At 38.8% G+C, this 16,840-nt stretch overlaps 1 protein-coding gene across 1 annotated transcript in view; it reads right to left on the bottom strand.

The window, feature by feature from the left end:
* Window positions 1-5,704: 5,704 nt before the first annotated feature.
* LOC121958531 (cone cGMP-specific 3',5'-cyclic phosphodiesterase subunit alpha'-like) overlaps window positions 5,705-16,840 on the bottom strand; it is a 36,894-nt gene continuing 25,758 nt past the window's right edge. Inside the window, exons 11-31 of the mRNA XM_042507499.1 lie at window positions 16,139-16,291; window positions 14,982-15,071; window positions 14,728-14,868; window positions 14,551-14,625; window positions 14,354-14,418; window positions 13,950-14,016; window positions 13,149-13,196; window positions 12,306-12,455; window positions 12,035-12,178; window positions 11,613-11,678; window positions 11,254-11,409; window positions 10,797-10,904; window positions 9,937-10,046; window positions 9,753-9,840; window positions 8,776-8,876; window positions 8,517-8,624; window positions 8,308-8,371; window positions 7,791-7,865; window positions 7,571-7,654; window positions 5,857-6,010; window positions 5,705-5,751 (exon numbers count right to left, since the gene is read on the bottom strand). Coding sequence (XP_042363433.1) covers window positions 5,705-5,751; window positions 5,857-6,010; window positions 7,571-7,654; window positions 7,791-7,865; window positions 8,308-8,371; window positions 8,517-8,624; window positions 8,776-8,876; window positions 9,753-9,840; window positions 9,937-10,046; window positions 10,797-10,904; window positions 11,254-11,409; window positions 11,613-11,678; window positions 12,035-12,178; window positions 12,306-12,455; window positions 13,149-13,196; window positions 13,950-14,016; window positions 14,354-14,418; window positions 14,551-14,625; window positions 14,728-14,868; window positions 14,982-15,071; window positions 16,139-16,291 — 2,094 coding nt within the window. The remainder of the gene's footprint in view (window positions 5,752-5,856; window positions 6,011-7,570; window positions 7,655-7,790; window positions 7,866-8,307; window positions 8,372-8,516; window positions 8,625-8,775; window positions 8,877-9,752; window positions 9,841-9,936; window positions 10,047-10,796; window positions 10,905-11,253; window positions 11,410-11,612; window positions 11,679-12,034; window positions 12,179-12,305; window positions 12,456-13,148; window positions 13,197-13,949; window positions 14,017-14,353; window positions 14,419-14,550; window positions 14,626-14,727; window positions 14,869-14,981; window positions 15,072-16,138; window positions 16,292-16,840) is intronic.

Below are 16,840 nucleotides of genomic sequence, written 5' to 3'. Positions count from 1 at the left end.
TTACCCTGTTCATGTCAAGAGTCTTTGATTTACAACATTTCCATTTCAATTCCACTGCTGTCACGGGGGGAGAGATTTGAAAATGGTTTTAGTCATGGCAGCAACATGGCTGTCAGTTGGTGCACAACTTTGGTCCAGACTGAAATGACTCCATGACGCTGGGCCAGATTGCCATGAAATTTGGTGCGGATGTTTGTGTTTCTGTGGGACAAATTGTACTTTAGTGACTCTTTAACTTTTCATCTAGAGCCAACATCAAGTCAAAATTTTTATTTGTCCAATACTGTAGTTAATGACTAATATTTGTTAAACCAAGAGGCCTTTTTCACAGCAGACGTTTTGACCTGTAGTTGCAGGAACAGCACAGGTGTTACTCATCACCTTAATGATGGCTGTGCTCTAAGTGTCCCAGCATGCATGATCCCTGGAACAGGGTTCCCACAGATCTTCAAAAAGCCTTAAAAGGCATTCTGTCTCATTCATGAAATGTGAGCAGAACAAATATTTGTGTAGTTTGTTTTCAGAGGGAAATGTATGAGTATTGCAGCATTCATCACTAGCTCAGATATTTCTGACTGATTGATTGGCATTCATGAGCCAAAAGTTCATGGTATGGCTGAAACTGGCTCAAGGCAGGGTTTATGAGGCTCAATATTTTTGTGCAAAAATTGATTCAATCTCAGCATGATGGGGATTAAAGCAGTGCAATCCCACATGCAGAGTGAGGAGCACAAAGTCACCAAGAAAACTCGCCAGCAAACAGCAGGTATTTCCTAGTTCTGCATTTCCCTTGTCTCCATCATGAGGCAGTCAACAAGAGTGTCCTTAAGTGTCCCTAAATACCAATATTTGCTGTTGATTCATGCTTATTTTTTCTTCAGTTTTGTTTTTTGTGAAGTTGGTCTTCAATTTAATTCTGTGTGGCATTTAAAGTCTCGGAGTCTCAGCTGTCATTAGTTTCATTATTTCCACCTGTGATTTTCCTACTGTGACATGTCAAAATAGTCTCTGTGAAACAGCCTTTGACAATCTCATCAGCCTCAGCTTTTCTTTGTGTGTTGCACGAAGTAGCAAAATGATAGATGTCAACATGCTGATGGCAACATGGTCAACATTATACCCCTCAAACATGTTGGCATTGTCACTGTGAGCATTTAGCAGCTACAGTCCAGCCTCACAGAGCTTTTTTGTCACAACCTGGCTGAGGGAATGTGACAGTAAAGCAGTCCATGCAAGGTTGTACTTGAAAACAAAAGTACTTAAATAAAGCTAAGGTAACAGAAATGAACAGTGGGTGTGTGGATCAGCTTTGTCAGCAATGAAAGCACTGCATGGAGCAGCAAACCAAAATAACAAAGTCAAGTATGGTGCATGTGAGCTGTGTAGGGAGAACCAGAGTGAAGACAGGAGCCAGCTTTTAAAGCCTCAGGGCCCAGGTGATCTCAATCAGCTGATGACCCTCACCTGTCTGCTGAATGCCAGCTGAGGTCAACCAGGACAGCCTGCAAGATAATTAGACTGTGTCTTAACATGCCTGTAGAACAGGGATACTCAACTTACTTTGCCCAGGGGCCACTTAAAAAACAAAAAATAATATTATTTATCAGAATATATAATAAATAAATTGCCTGTTTAAAACCTTTTTATGTTTAATGTCCTCATCCATCTTTGCATGAGGCAAATCCAGTCACAGTTGCCCTGCACAAGTCCAGTGTATGCAGTAACGCATTTAATATTTGAGAATGAAAAGAGAAAACACAATCTGAAAGAAAACATAAATAAAATAGAAAATAACTGTTTATCAACATAGTTGCCAAAAAACGTCTGTTAATTGGCTAAATCAATGATCATTTCAGCTGTACTTTAATAGTTGAATAGTTTAACTTAGCAAAACATCATATTTTATAAATTCTTATTACAGGCAAAAATCTTAATTTGTAAAGTAACCTGTGACTTAAGCTATCAGAAAAATGTAGTTAAGTAAAAAGTGCAAAAATTTCCTCTGAAATGTGGGAGAATGGCAGTATTAAGTGGCATGAAAAGAAAATACTCAAGTGAAAGTACTTTAAATTTGCACTTAAGTACAGTGGTTGAGTAAATGTACTTAGTTACATTACACCACTGCATTTAAAAAAATACCAGTAATCTTTAATAATGATAGTCGGCAGGCCATCTGGCACTTTGTTGCACGGTTGATTTGTTTGTTTGTAAGTTAAGTATCACTTCTGTAGACTCTTAGTCTTGTTTTCGCATGTTAGAAAACTAAACTAAACTTTGAGATATCCCTTATAAATTGAAAATGTAATGTAGATTTGGTACATTTTCCAGAGTAGCACTTTTTTCTGTGCGAGTATAACTCAGTGTAGAAACACAGCATCTGCACTCTGCTGTTCCAATGATTAGCTTAAGGTGTCCCTCCGGCCAAGGTCAGATTGAGGTGTTACCTTGCCCCCGATTTGCGGGGAAGGAAACTGCGTGAGGTTGCTGGGAGATTATAGACCTTAGCTTAAATAAAGACAATTACTTTACCTCTTACTGCTCTGTCTGCCTCTTTTTAATGTATCTGTTTTCACAGGAGAAGTCATTTACTGTGTGATTCATTGCATTGTTCAGCGAACAGATGGTTAAGTGTAGCAAACAGTGCGTTGAGTAATAAGAGCCTGTTGTTTTTGAATGGCGGTGGGATGTAATTTGGCCCCTGGCTACACTTGTGCACCTGGATGCATTTACAGTTAAACACTTGTGTTGTCAACGTGTTTTCTTGGTTTGTATTTTTTTACATGGGCACACATATAGGGCAATGGGGGGAATTTGTAAAATCCCAAATAACAACTGATTGTATTGTAAAGCTCGCCTTCCTCCCATAAAAATACTCTCCTCAAAAAATAATCTCATTTATAATTAGCTAAAATATATGAAAATATAAATATGTTCATCTGCTTTAAATTTTAACATAAAATTTGAAGGTGGAGCCCTGTGAAAAGAGGTGGAGGGAGTACAGCCTGTACATGGGGCCAGCTCTGCACTTACTGACCCCTAAATTGTTGAGGGAATGTTAAGGTTGTGTTGAAACAGAGGGTTGACAAACTACGTTTTTGATAGATTTAAGGGCTTGTTTTGCGCTTCTTTGTCAAAATATTTAGCCAGCAGCATTCTGTACACCTGCTGGTGTACACTGCTACAGCATTATTGTTCTTTAAAGATTATTGATTCCTAAATTACTGTATAAATAATGGAATTAACACCATGCAACATCCAGTTTTCTGCATGCAGAATCTGCAGGAGATGGGATGCTGAAAAATACAGCCAGACAACATTGTATCGAGCGAGGATCAGAACCAATCCACTGATCCTCTTTTCCCCCAGAGGCTCATCCAGCTTTGGAGCCTCTAAGATCCCTGCACGATATATGACTAAGAACGAGCACTGTTGCAGCTAAGCCCAAGGTTTCTTAAGTTCACTTTCTGTCTCTGTCTAACCTTCGTGTGCAGGAGTCAGGTGTGAATAATAGATAATGTACCACCTATTTTGATATAGAGAAAAAGTCTAATTTCTTACACTTCCATAAATTCCTTTATTTGCTTACACATATTACATCTCATGACACATACATACAGTAGAGGTCATCTCGTCAAATGATCTAAAGTCTGGAAGACAGTTGATGAGATAAGCATAAAGTATACAGTGCATTATTTGGTACCTCACAAAAAGGATCCTTGATGGAAAAGTGAGGGACAATTTCATTAATCACTGGAGACAGAACAAGTGGTGTAACCATCTAAAGAGGGTGTGTGCAGCAGGAACAATGAGGTAAATTAATGGGTAATTTATTTTTTTACTTTCAGTAAATGTTTTTGCACAGTTTTGTCCCCAGTGATCACAATAGCTCCTCGCTTCACCTCAAGCAGCAGAAAAGGAGTTTCCAAGTAGTCCCAAAGCCATTCTGATAGGATTAAGGGCCTTTGATTGATGCCCCGTTGATTAGAGGAGATGACATTGTGTAACAGGAAGTTGAGAGCCACAGCTTGCCTTTGCCCTCGGGAGCTAAAAGTGTTTCAGAAGGCGCACCATGGAGGGTGAACTGTCAACTCAGATGCCTGATCAGATTAAGTTTACATGGAGATTCAAGTTGACTCCAGATCAAACTGCAGCTGATTCATCACACTGTTGCGTCACTTTGGACTTTGGCCCGTGCCAGCAAACAATCGATGCTGCTATAGCTGCATCTGCCACATTTTTAAACACAAGTCTTTGCACATACATACAAGGCTTTGGTAGCCTCCTCTGTAAGAAGGGTATTTAAGGTCTAAAGCTGTGTGGATCTCAAACGCTGGCGGGCGATCAAATCAAATCCTATCCAATCTTCTTACAGGAGAGGTAGATCTACCATACCCTCTTTGAATGTCTCCTGCAAAGGTTGCTTTTACTGAACATCCTTCAAGTTAGTTTTATGCTTCAGTTAAGTTTACACAATTTACATTTTACAATTTCTCTATAATATACTATATACATGTGAAATCATGCACATCTTTTTTGGATTGATGTGGAATTACAATATATTCCATTCAACTTGCAAAGTCATTTCTTTCACGGTCGTTTGACATAAAGGTAGCAGCTCTTGTTTTTTTCCAAAGCTGACAATAAAGTTACACAAATTCAACACATTTTCTAGGTGCCTGAATGTGATTTTAGCATGCATTTGTTCACAATATTCACAACACCCTCTCTCAAAGCTCGCCTCACCCTCTCCATCTGTGGCGACAGTTCAATACAAAAAAACAGAAAAATATAATATATAGATGGATTGCATATTAAAATAAATAAATAAACCCGTACACAACTCAGCGCCTTTTGAGGTAAAAGAACATCAGCCCTTGTGATTGTCACTCGCTGTATCTGAGCTTCAAGGTTTGTTGCACAGCATTAACAGATCCCTAAAAAAATTAATTACACAACCCATGCAACTTTAACTGTAAAAGAAAGACAGTTCAAGTAGTATAAAGTTATGTGATCATTATTTGCCTCAGTGCATTGTGCAACCTACAGTACTACTGTACTGTGTGGTGACTGACTGCCAATAGGAACACTGTGTGAAAACTGTTGATTTGGCATGTATGCACCCCACATGCAGCACATGCTGTCCCCTAGTTGAGCTATTTATACTAAATAGTCTGACTTGGGTTGTTTGCTTACAGCTTATCCAACCATGGTTTCAAACCATATATCCCAGGAATGTTTTGATTATTGCTATGTTAACGGAAAAATATATGTTGTCCGTGTATATGTTTTTCAAATGTTCATGGCTGTGTGTTGTAGAAGCAGAGGAAAGAAGAAATGCATCACATCTTCCAAGTCAAACAGGCTTCTCTTGCAGTCAGAGTCCCAACATTACTTCATCTTCGACTCTTCCCTTCTTGGAGGATAGTTAGGCTGACTGGCTGCAGATTGGACCACAGACCAGACCTGACTACACTAGACTAAATTAGGCTAGACTGAAACCAGACCAGACCAAACAGGGCTCGCCCGGACTGCACCAGAGCAGACAGCAACCTAACCAGAGAGAACTACGCTGGTGTAGATTAGACGAGACCAAGCTGGCCTAGTCAAGCCCCAACTAGACTAGCTGTCAGACCAGAATAGGCAAGCATAGCCTAGATTAGTCCTAACCAGACTGCATCAGTCCAGATCCAAGGACTGGAGGAACTTAGCAAATGGTGCAAGTCTTTGACTTTGACGGTTCGCCTCCACCAGCTAAATAAACACAGAAACAGAAAAAGATGTATTGATATGGGACAATTCTCATCACTGAATCAGGCCATCAACTGGACCAATATACACAGACAAAACAGTTTTTACCTTTCTTGGCTTCCTCTTCTTCCAGTTTCTTCTTCTCATCCTCAATAGCTTTTATCTTTGCGTTGTATACCTCAGCCAGCTCACTCCAGTGTGACCTGTTGTTGTTCAGACCATCAAACATGGGCTGGATCTCTTTGTGGAACCTGGAGAACTCCTGATAAAAGAAAGAAAATACAGAGAATGTAAGCATGTTATTCACACTGTGGGGCGCACAGAGAGGGAAGGACTTACAGGAAGGAAAACTTTGGTGTGACAAATATATGATATGCCTTTTAGTCCTGAAGTCTGCAGGGACGGCGAACACGTGCATTTATATGGATGTGTGTGTTCTTGTCCAAATACCATCCCGAAAAACAGCCAGCTGACATTCCTCTCAGGGCCAGCTGGGTTTAGCAGGTTTATACATCCTGTTATTGGATATGTATGGAAGTTGGCTGAAGCTGCAACAGTATCTCTGTAAAACTACAGCCACAGAGTTCGATCTTCACCTCTCTGATGTAGTTTTATCTCTTATCTCAACATTAATATCTAAAAATAATGACTTAGTATCACAAAATGAAAAATAAACATAAAGTAAACACTTTAAATTATCTACAAATCTTACAAATAATGAGTATCTCAAAATTACAACTTAGTATCACAAATATCTTGCAAAATCACAACTTAATATGACAAATTAATGACTTGGTGTCCCCAAAATAGAGACTTAAAATCTCAAAAATAATGACTTAGTATTGCAAAATAACAACTTAATATCTCAAAATACTGACTTACTATCTAAAATGACTATTTAAAATGTAAATTTTAAAATGTGACTCGGTGTCTAAAAAATAATGAGTTTCCCAAATTAATGGTTAAGTATCTGAAAATATGACTTAATACCTCAATATAATAATTTACTATTGCAAAATGATGACTTAGTGTTGCAATATAAAGACTTAATGTCTAAAAAATTATAACTTAATCTCTCACAATAATGACTTAGGGTCTCAAAATGACTTAGCATCTCAAATAAATGACTGAACATCTCAAAATAATTTATTAGAAACTACTAAATACTTTTACTTGTTTGCATTATGAGCTAAGACAAGAATATATTTTGATATATGCAGTAAAAGATACAGTTACATTTCTGTATCATACCATATAAAAAATTGAAATAAACCACAGTGAAAATGAGATCAACTTGTAGCCTAACTGACTGATTTCTTCCTCATTTCACTGAACATCAAGAATTTCCCTTTCAAATTGACACTGTCGGCAGGATCTTGAGTTGTTTTTTCGGGTGAGCAACTTTTCTTTTTTGTTTTGCCTAACAGACTCAAGGACCTTTGCTCACTTGAGAAAACATCTCTGAGAAAAAATCTTTTAAAAGAAAGGTAGAAGATTCTCTAAAATTCTTAATATATTCTCCATTTCATTGAACCAAGAATTTCCCTTTCAGGCAGAATATGTTTTTAATGGAGATTTGCTAGAAATCAAATAGAATCTGGATTAAATATTACACCCCTCTTAGACCTTGGTTGTGTTTAAATTCCAGCAGTTACAGATAAATCGTTAGAACGTGACGCACAGACCTGACTCCCTTTTTACAAAATCCACGTCTGTCTTTTCTCATGCCTTAAGTCCCATCTGGAAACCATCACCTCCTCTTTATTGTTTATTATAATCATACTCATTTTTTCTACTGTACAGTGTTAAAGCTGTGAATTACCTTGTACACAAATGAGCACACAAAGTCGATGAAACCACACTGCATCTTGGGTAGCTGTTCGGCACAGTTTCTGTCCATCATGGGCTGAGGGAGACAGAGGGGAGAGTTTCAGATAAAAAAGCATTTGCTAAAAAAAAAAAACTAAAAAAAAATAATAACAAAATAACATAAAAGCAACAGAAGAGTAGAGGAAGAGGCACAAGAGGGGTATGACCCTTACAATTGGTTGTTGGTCCAAAACAGTTCTCTCCAAATCTCCCTGTTCCCAGAATTCAGCAGCGACCATCAGAGCCACCTGTGGAGAAACAGACAACAGGAACAAAGAATGATGCGTGGGAATAAAAGAAAAACACAGGGAGGACAGGATTAGAAATGAGTAGCAGGACATTCTTTTATATAGTGTAGGTTATTTTCGGTTCTTTCCATGGAGGAAAGCTTTTTTCATTGGATCTCAAAGAAACAGCAAACACTGTAAACACGTGGCCTATTGAACTGTTGAAAAATTAAAGGAAAGGAAAGAAGTCTATATTTTTTTTGGATAGAATAAATCTTAAATTATTGAGCTAGACAGAACCAAACATAACTCGAGCTGAATAACCCGATTAAAAACAGGCAGGGTAAAATAATGCAATATATTTACCTCAAAAATCAGTCGCTCTTGGCAGAACAAATGACATGAAAAACTTTACTATATATATATTTTATCAGCCCATGTGCAGGTCGCAGAGGCCACCCACCTTGCTCTGTACCTCCCAGGGTTTGGTGATAGCTGACAAGTCGCAACCTGTCATCATCATGGCCCTGGAGGTGAGAGACAGACAGTCAGGGAGGACATGATGACACCCTGCCATTGCTGTCTGTTTCAGAAATTTTCTCACAAATACATGTCAGAGGAAAGTGAGCAGAATTTTCTTGGTATTATCTTGGGTTTGAATCAGTTACATACATGATGACTTCCTTCCTGGTGGGGTTGTTGGAAACAAAGTCAATGGCCTCCTTTTCCTCTTTCATTTGCTCTGTGGCATTCACAATGTTTTGGAACAAGGTTCTCTTTCTGTGTGATGACATAGCAGACAGTCAGCCAGACCAATTGAGTTAAACAAATACACAACAGCAAACAGATAAACATTGATCAGCTGCTGCTAAAGCTCTACTAGGCTGTGGCAGTAGCATTGGTAGCAGTCAGAGCATTTTGGAAAACCTACTTGAAGTAAAGGGCCAGATCTGTGGCGATGATGCAGACATCGAACAAGTGCTGCACATGCTCAAACTGACGCTTCTGGAGGTTGCAGAAGAGGTTCAGGCTCTGTGAGAGATGATGAAGAGTGGTCAAAACATGTATGCCATTTTTTACATATAAAGGTTCTGTATGTAAATTTCAGAAAATCATTGACATTAAGTGAACTGCAGTCAGTATCCTGTTTCTCACGTCTTTGCTCGCTCACGGTTATGGAGCGCAAGCATCGACAGGCATCAGCTAAAACGACGACCAACACTAGACTGATCTTGATTGACTGTCATCATGGATGTTGCAGGCTGGAAAATTTATTTCAATCATATTTGGAATAATGTTACTAGCTTGCCATTTGTAAATTATTCGTATCAGCTGGTATTACAAGGAACCAACATTTTCACACACATACAAATCTACCCATACCCACTGCTTTAGAGAGGAGCTATTTCTCAGTCTACACGGCTAAGCCCACAGACGTCAGGTTTTTTTTCCAGCAAGTGGCCGAGTGTTTACGAAAACAAAAGACTGCGGTGCCTGCTTGAGGGACGTGACTCGAACGCGGCCTACACCAAACGCGATTGGCTGTGAGGAGATCATGTGAGAAGTGATGCGTTAACACAGATGTAGATTAGGGAAATTTTGGAATTTTTTGCCCCCTGTACATCATACGGAGGACAAAATTATCGTACAAATACGATAATTATCTGGCAGCACTGGAGAGGCATGACTTTTAGAATGTGCATGACATCACATCCTTTGGATTGTCCCACGAAATATGGCCCGAGTCCTTTACATATAGACTACCAAGAAAGTTGGGAAGGTCTCAGTTTCTAGGTTTCGTCACAACATGTTCACACAGTGGCAATATGAAAACAATTAAAGTTGGTAAAAAGTTACAAACAGAACCTTTAAGTCAGATTTTTTTTTTTGTCCAGTAATGTGTCATACCTCCTCCGCCATGAGTGTCTTGCTGTACTCCAAATGGTGCCTCTCCATGATGGAGGAGCCATGGAGTTTAGCTAGAGGAGATGCACTCCTACAGAAAAAAAGAAAAGGATGGGAGAAAAATATATTTACACACAGGTGAAGCACATGCGTACACTTCCTTTGCACACAAAATATTTTGACTTGCTTTGTCTGGTAGAGGTTGTTGGTTCCTCTGTGGTCGATATCGTGGCAGAAAGCAGCAGCCACCATGGCAAAGGCATCTAGATCAGAGTAGTACTTCCTCAGCCTCCCTGTCTGTGAGGTGGGAGAGGCAAATCATGAATTATTGCGTGCAGGTGCTGGGGTGAGTCATATGGATTGTGACCACCTATAAAAAAAGCATGATCTGTTCAGAACATAATAAAAATTGTTTTCTCATTTGGAGTCTGTTTCTAAAGCATTTAAACCCAGAAACTGCAGAATTTTGGGCACCATCAATACTGATGCTCTCACAGGATTATAAGCACTTAAAGTACCTGTATTGGTGCAATTCACAGCTAGCTTTATGATGAAATAAAACATGTTATGAGCATGTATGGGTGGTTCACACATTCCTGTAAAACACAGCGGCCCATTAAGCTGTCACTACATGTATTGTGTTAGATATTTTGCTGTGAGTTGCAGAGTAAATTAGCATCACTTGCTGTCTACAAGAAACAAGAAGAGATGGAACTACAACAGTCCAGAGGGCACTTCTGTTCATTTGTAAGCTTTGAGTTTAGGGCAGTGATACTCAGTTTATGGTCCATGGGCCAAATATGGTCCACAATAAGGTGCTGGGTGGCCCCCAAACATTTTTTTTAACTCACAATGAAAATAAATTGGGATTTTGGGACTTTTAATGTAAAAAAGGTGCAAGAGTGCATAAAAAAGCATCAAAATAAATCTTGTTTGTGAAAAAATGTGCTATGTCATTTTGCAAAAGTGGCTCTCGGGCAAAACAAGTTGAATATCTCTGGTTTAAAGTTTACAGTTGTTGCATGCAGATGTGTGTGCGGGCAATACCTGCAGCAGGCAGAACATGGTGTGGCCTACGTTAAATCCATGCCTCCAGTTGTGGTAGGTGATGGCGCGGTAACCCTTCCTCACTGTGTACATCCACTTGGTCAGTGTCTGGATGTAAAAGATAGAAATTTCAATTTTGAAGGCTTTCAGATGAGTCATGGCCATGACCTTCACAGCTACTTCTCTCACCCCAAATGATTTGCATGGATTATACGTTTGCATTTAAAAGTTCTTTAATCCTACTTTTTATATGCATTTAATATGAATGCTATTAAAATAGTAAGCTTCTGGTGGGAACACAAACAAATAACGTGCCCTGCTCTATGCATACAATTATATCCAAGTTGGAAGATAGCAGCAAAAAAAAGGATTTTCTCCACATTCTTAAGACCACTGGCACCACAAGAAACCAGTAAGAGCTTCCTGTAAGGGCAGACAAATCCAATGCATGACTCACCTCTGCGGGAACTTTAAACTTCTCAATAACTCCGAGCTCAAAGAACATGCGAATTCCGGCTTTGATGAGGCCGAACTCCGTGACGGGGAAGTCGCTAAAGGAGAACAGGTACAGACTCTCTCCGTCGACATTGTCCGCTACTGGGCAGGTTGCTCTCTGAGGCAAAACACAACGGAGTACACTCAAAAGACATCCATGAATCATTCAGTACTCAAAAAAGCACTCATAATTACAATGTTGGTATCAAAATGGTAAAGAATTTTTTTCAAAGAAGTAAAGCAATGTAATGATCTTGTTTTAGTATCACAGTGTTTCATTTTATTGGTGGTTTTTGTCCTGAAGGTTTAAACAAAACCTACCAACAGTTTGTACATCTCTTTCTGGTCACAGTCTTCAGGCTCTGCATCAAACTTCTCTTTGGTGTTCTGGTTAGAAAAAAGAGAACAATAATTTATAATGGCATTCACACTGCACACCCCATGAACATGTTGTGATCACCTATGGGAATTTACAGCTTGAATTTCTAGATCTGTAGAACAAAAAGCAGAAATTATATCATGTTTTTAAGCACTTCAGACAAGTGCTCCAATCAGTGCAGTAACTGTTTTGTCATTGTCTCCACCAGACCTTTTATAAGTCATCTAATAGCTGCTAATGGAGGACTGCTACTCAAAAAGCTATTCATGGCGCATTAACCTTTGACTACTTTTAATCCACGCTCGAGTGGCCTCTTGATCAAATGCTCAGAGATCAAACGTGGGTGCATCGGGTTGATACTGACCAGAATGGTTTGCAATTCGTCTTTGGTGCACATGGTCTGGCACATGAGCATCTCCTGGGCAATTTCTTTCCTCCACTCCATACGGTTCAACTTGTCGTAGGTGTCACAGTTCAGCACAGACCAACCCAAAAACTGCGTCAGGGCCTGGCACAATGAAATGGTGAGGGAGTAGAAATGTGAACATATGCGTCTACACACAGACATGTAACATGATACCGCCAACTACATATAATGGAGACAGGGAATAAAAAAGAGAATGCATGGTGCTGACCTCAGTGATCTGTTCATCGTGTTCATCGAATGGCTTGCCGTCTTTCCTGTTGAAGAAAGTGGCGATGCCCACAATTTCTTCCTTTTTGTTGACGATGGGCAGCGACAAAACGTTCTTGATGACAAAACCCGTCTCATCCACAGCCTCTTTCTGAAAGACATCGAAATAAAGGATTCAAACCATGCAATCTATTTTAAGCCATTCTTCCTAAATATGGGCACTGAATCTGCATATTGCACTGGAAGGGCCCTAAAGGGAAACTATACCCATTTTTAAATTCATACATGTTATTCCTATGGTCTAAGACAGCCAAAAAAATAAGCAAATAAGTAGGCATGAACAAACTCCTGAATCGCAAAACTAGACTGCTAACAATAAAATTTGTGATGTCTTCGGGTATAAAGTCAGGAGCTGCTCCATAGACCATGGATTTGGAAAGGAGTTGTAGATGACAGTGAGAGCATTCAGGGGATTTTTTTGAGCATGTGGGTACATTTTCTGTTTCTGAACTAAGAACACTACAATCTCACTTGGGTATAAAAGAGAGCAAAAAACATTCTGGGGGTCCACAAAATCAGATCCCCATTTATTGTCTATGGAGCAGCTCCACAATTAATACCCAATGACATCACAGATTTGAGACTCACTTCTCTGATTTCTGGCTTTAAGAGAGAGTAGTCCATGTTAAAAAATAATGACTAAACTTTCCTAGACTATGGCAGTAACTCATTGGAATTCTTTATTAAGTTAATGTTTCCCTTTAATATTTGTAAGTATATCAAAACGGATATTGGTGTATATTGCATCATCCTAAATGTAGATGGATTGTAAAAATCTCCTCACCTGGAAAGTGAAGTAGTCATCTGCAGCCACGTTCATCATGTTGCAAATCTGCAGGCAGACACATTAACAACATTAAAGTCAAGCGCTTTGCTACGACAATTCATTACATTTTTACTTAAAACTGCTATTTCTAATCATTTTTGAGACAACCTTTTATCTGTACTATAGTCAAGTCAGTTTTATTTATAAAGCTCATTATCACAAATCACAATATGCCTCAGAGGCCTTTACAGTATCCCTCTGTCCTTGGACCCTCATAGCAGAGAGGAAAAAACTCCCCCCAAAAACCCTATAATGGGGGACAAAATGGTAGAAACCTCAGGAAGAGTAACTGAGAAGGGATCCCTCTTGCACGATGGACAGATGTGCATTAGATGCCATGTTTACAGAACAGTATAATTACAGCAATATAAGAGTATTTATCTATGTTAAATCATGTTTACTTTACTTTATGGTATTTTAGTACGTTGCAAGGGTTTGCAATATGTCCAACTGTTAATTGGGATTTATTAAATGAAAATGATAAAATTAAAACTGTGTTGATTATTGTATTCAGTGCTATAAACTGACACATAACTGTACCAAGTCACTTCATGTGCAGTATTCCAACTTGTTCTTTTGCCTGTTTTATGTCACATTGCACCAAATGTGTCTTTATTTCACTACACTCTCATGCCACCACATCAGATGTTGACATGTCTCTGTACCTACTCCAAAGCTAAGCCCCCCTCTATTTTCAAGCCTTTACAACTCAAGTGATTCCCATAATTAAGTGCCCTGCGGCGGCAATGAGAGACTTACAAAGCCGTTTTCTGCAACATAGGTGGGTAGGCCGCTGACTAGAGCCCAATGATCTGCAGGCGGACCACTGAAAGAGCATGAAAGACAGAAACATAAAGAGTTGTGAGACCTGGAGTGAGCAAGTTTTCTCTGAGAAACATGTATAACAGAGCTGACAGTCATTATGTTGCTCCTACAGAAACCATGACTGAATAACACTCATCAGAAACACCCAGGATTGTCTGTGGATGTGTTTTTCGCAGGTTTTAAATGTTGTTAATTTGAGGGGGATCAAATTATATCTAAAACTGAGTGAAAAAAAAGATAATTAAAAGTGTGAGCACTGCTCATCAGGGTTTTTCTAAATTCTGTTTTTAAGCTGTATTTTGAAATGTATGTGTTTGTTTGTAGCTGCTGCTGCTCACGGTATGACTTTGATTTCTTCTTTGCCTTCCAGGAGGTAGTCAATGATCTTGTAAAAGATTACTTCCTGTACAAAAAGAAGAAGCCCGTAAGCAATTATTGATTCATCTTTAAACTACAATAGAAAAGTTGGAGCAAGTAGCTTAAGTACCACACATCACAAAAACAGAATCAACAAGGAGAAAAATGAGTTTGTTACCCTGCCATCTGGTGTTTTCGGTCCTTTATAAGGTTCCACGTCTCCCAATTTCACCGGCCATTCATCATAGAATTCCTGCAGGACAAAAAAACAGACAATTATAGTTTAAAGACATTATCCATGAATGCTATCTATTCAACCCTATGCATAAAACCAAATTTATTCTGCAACACCAACCTTCTCTTTGGTCATGTCCAACAGGCCCACTGAGTATCGTTCACAATTTAGATAGATCCTTACAGTGTAGAGCGCTTTGTGGAACTGTCTCTCAATGTCCGTCAACTCCTCAAATACTTTACTGGCCGACCAGAGCAGCACCTACAACGGAAAGAACAGCTGGTAATTGCATCTGTAGCTGTGCCATATAGTATATTTGTTATAATATAGGGGGCACAGTGTTCATCAGTATTATAATGGGCGATTCAGTGTACCTGACTCCTTCTGGACTCCACGTTGAACATGTAGTTTGTGAAATGCTGCAGGGTGATGACTTGGGCAAAGGTCATGTACTTGTGGAAGAGCTAAGGACCAAATGAGATTAGAAATTGTATCAATACACAAGAGAAGATATAAGACTAAGATGATTTTTTTTGTGTTGTACCATTTGGTTGCATTTACACCAGCAAAGTTGTGATTGCTATCATAAAGTGAACTGTATGGGAAGAATATGGTGGGTGTGAAGAGTGGGTATCCTCATTCTTGCAAACTTCAAGAGATCTTTTAAGTTTGGCTAATCTTTACACAAATATTTTGTATATGGATTTACATAGAAATTCATTTCATACATCTTTGCAGGCAAATAAAATCCCATTACACTTGTGCTTAACAACCCCTTTGATGCTTGATGGAGTAAACATGAGTGTTTTTTTCTTAAATATCCAAGTTTACATTTCAGAGATGCATTTTTCCCGATAGAGATAAAATACAAATTGAAAACAAGTAGAAACCTGAGCACAAAGAGATAACAGACATTATAGTGCATTTTAGTAGTTAACGCTTCTGCCCTGTAATCCCCTCCTTAGATCTCTTTACTCTCTTTTTCAGCTCCTGTGAATTAACATTATAACACCAAGAGTCTGCGAAAACATCATTTCCATCTGACCCAGTTCATTCTTTATGGAACTGCGCCTCAGTGTGAGTTTACGACTCCTGAATGATAAGACACAGCAGTGGATGTTGTTTGATATAAGCGAAGAGGTAACTTATTCCCAGTTAACTCATTATGCCTTTCTTCAAGTTGAATGTTCAAAAGCAGCCAAATAATTTCAGGCAGGTCTGATTGGCTCCCACTGACATAATTGGAGTGTTTTACACCCTACTGGTACAATTAAATTACCACAATAATCTTTATTTAGTACATTTCAAATGGCAGAGCGCAGGCTTCTTAAAGTAGTAGGCAAAAAAAATGTGGACATGATGAAATAGGAGGTATGTAGGTATGTAAGCTATTACATAAAATAAAGAGGACTGAGTAATGATACTATAACAGTCAGTGTCAGCCGTGTGTTCAAAACACAACACTGTTCCAGCTCACTCATTGAATGACAATGGGTAAGAGTGAATTTATGTTTACGGTGTGTATTGTTACCGTCTCATCTTCTGGAGAGAACGTGTCCGCTCCTATTTTGTTTAGTGCCATGACAACTCCAAGGCACTCTTTGTCAGCCATAACAGGGAAAGTGAGCATGCATTTAGTCTTGTATCCAGTCTGTTTGTCCACAAAGTCAGAGAACTTTGGATTCTGTATGGGGAGAAAATGAAAAACTTGAATTCGGGATTGGTTAAAGTTGTACATAAAACAACATCACTAACATACAATAGCACTGTTCATTTTATTCTTTGCAGTTCTGTGTAGTTTAAACTGCCTGTCAAATTGACAGATTCATAATGTATCTAACATCTACTTCTTTCAAACAGGGGGTGGCATGCTGTCTGATCTAACTTTTAAATAAATAAACAACAACTTGTGGTTTATTCAGATACTAATATTCTATTATTAGTTACACTTGGCAGCAAAAGACTTTCATGCATTCACATTTGTCTATTGACCTGATGGATCAGTGTATCATATCCTTCTGTCATAATAATTCTGACGGCTGAGATTTCATGAATCTTGCTGCACGCTAAAAGTAGCACTTGGAGTAAAAAAAAATTAGCCATAAAATATATTATATCATTTACTACTAAATAAAATCCTTTTCCTTCACATGTTTCATCACTTATTTTGGCATCACTCATACACTTCAATATCAGTTGGCCTAATTAAAGCTATGATATTTTCAAAGCAACA

The sequence above is a fragment of the Plectropomus leopardus genome, chromosome 19 (genome assembly GCF_008729295.1).
Source record: "Plectropomus leopardus isolate mb chromosome 19, YSFRI_Pleo_2.0, whole genome shotgun sequence".
Taxonomy (NCBI): domain Eukaryota; kingdom Metazoa; phylum Chordata; class Actinopteri; order Perciformes; family Serranidae; genus Plectropomus; species Plectropomus leopardus.
This window is presented reverse-complemented; position numbering and strand designations above follow the sequence as displayed.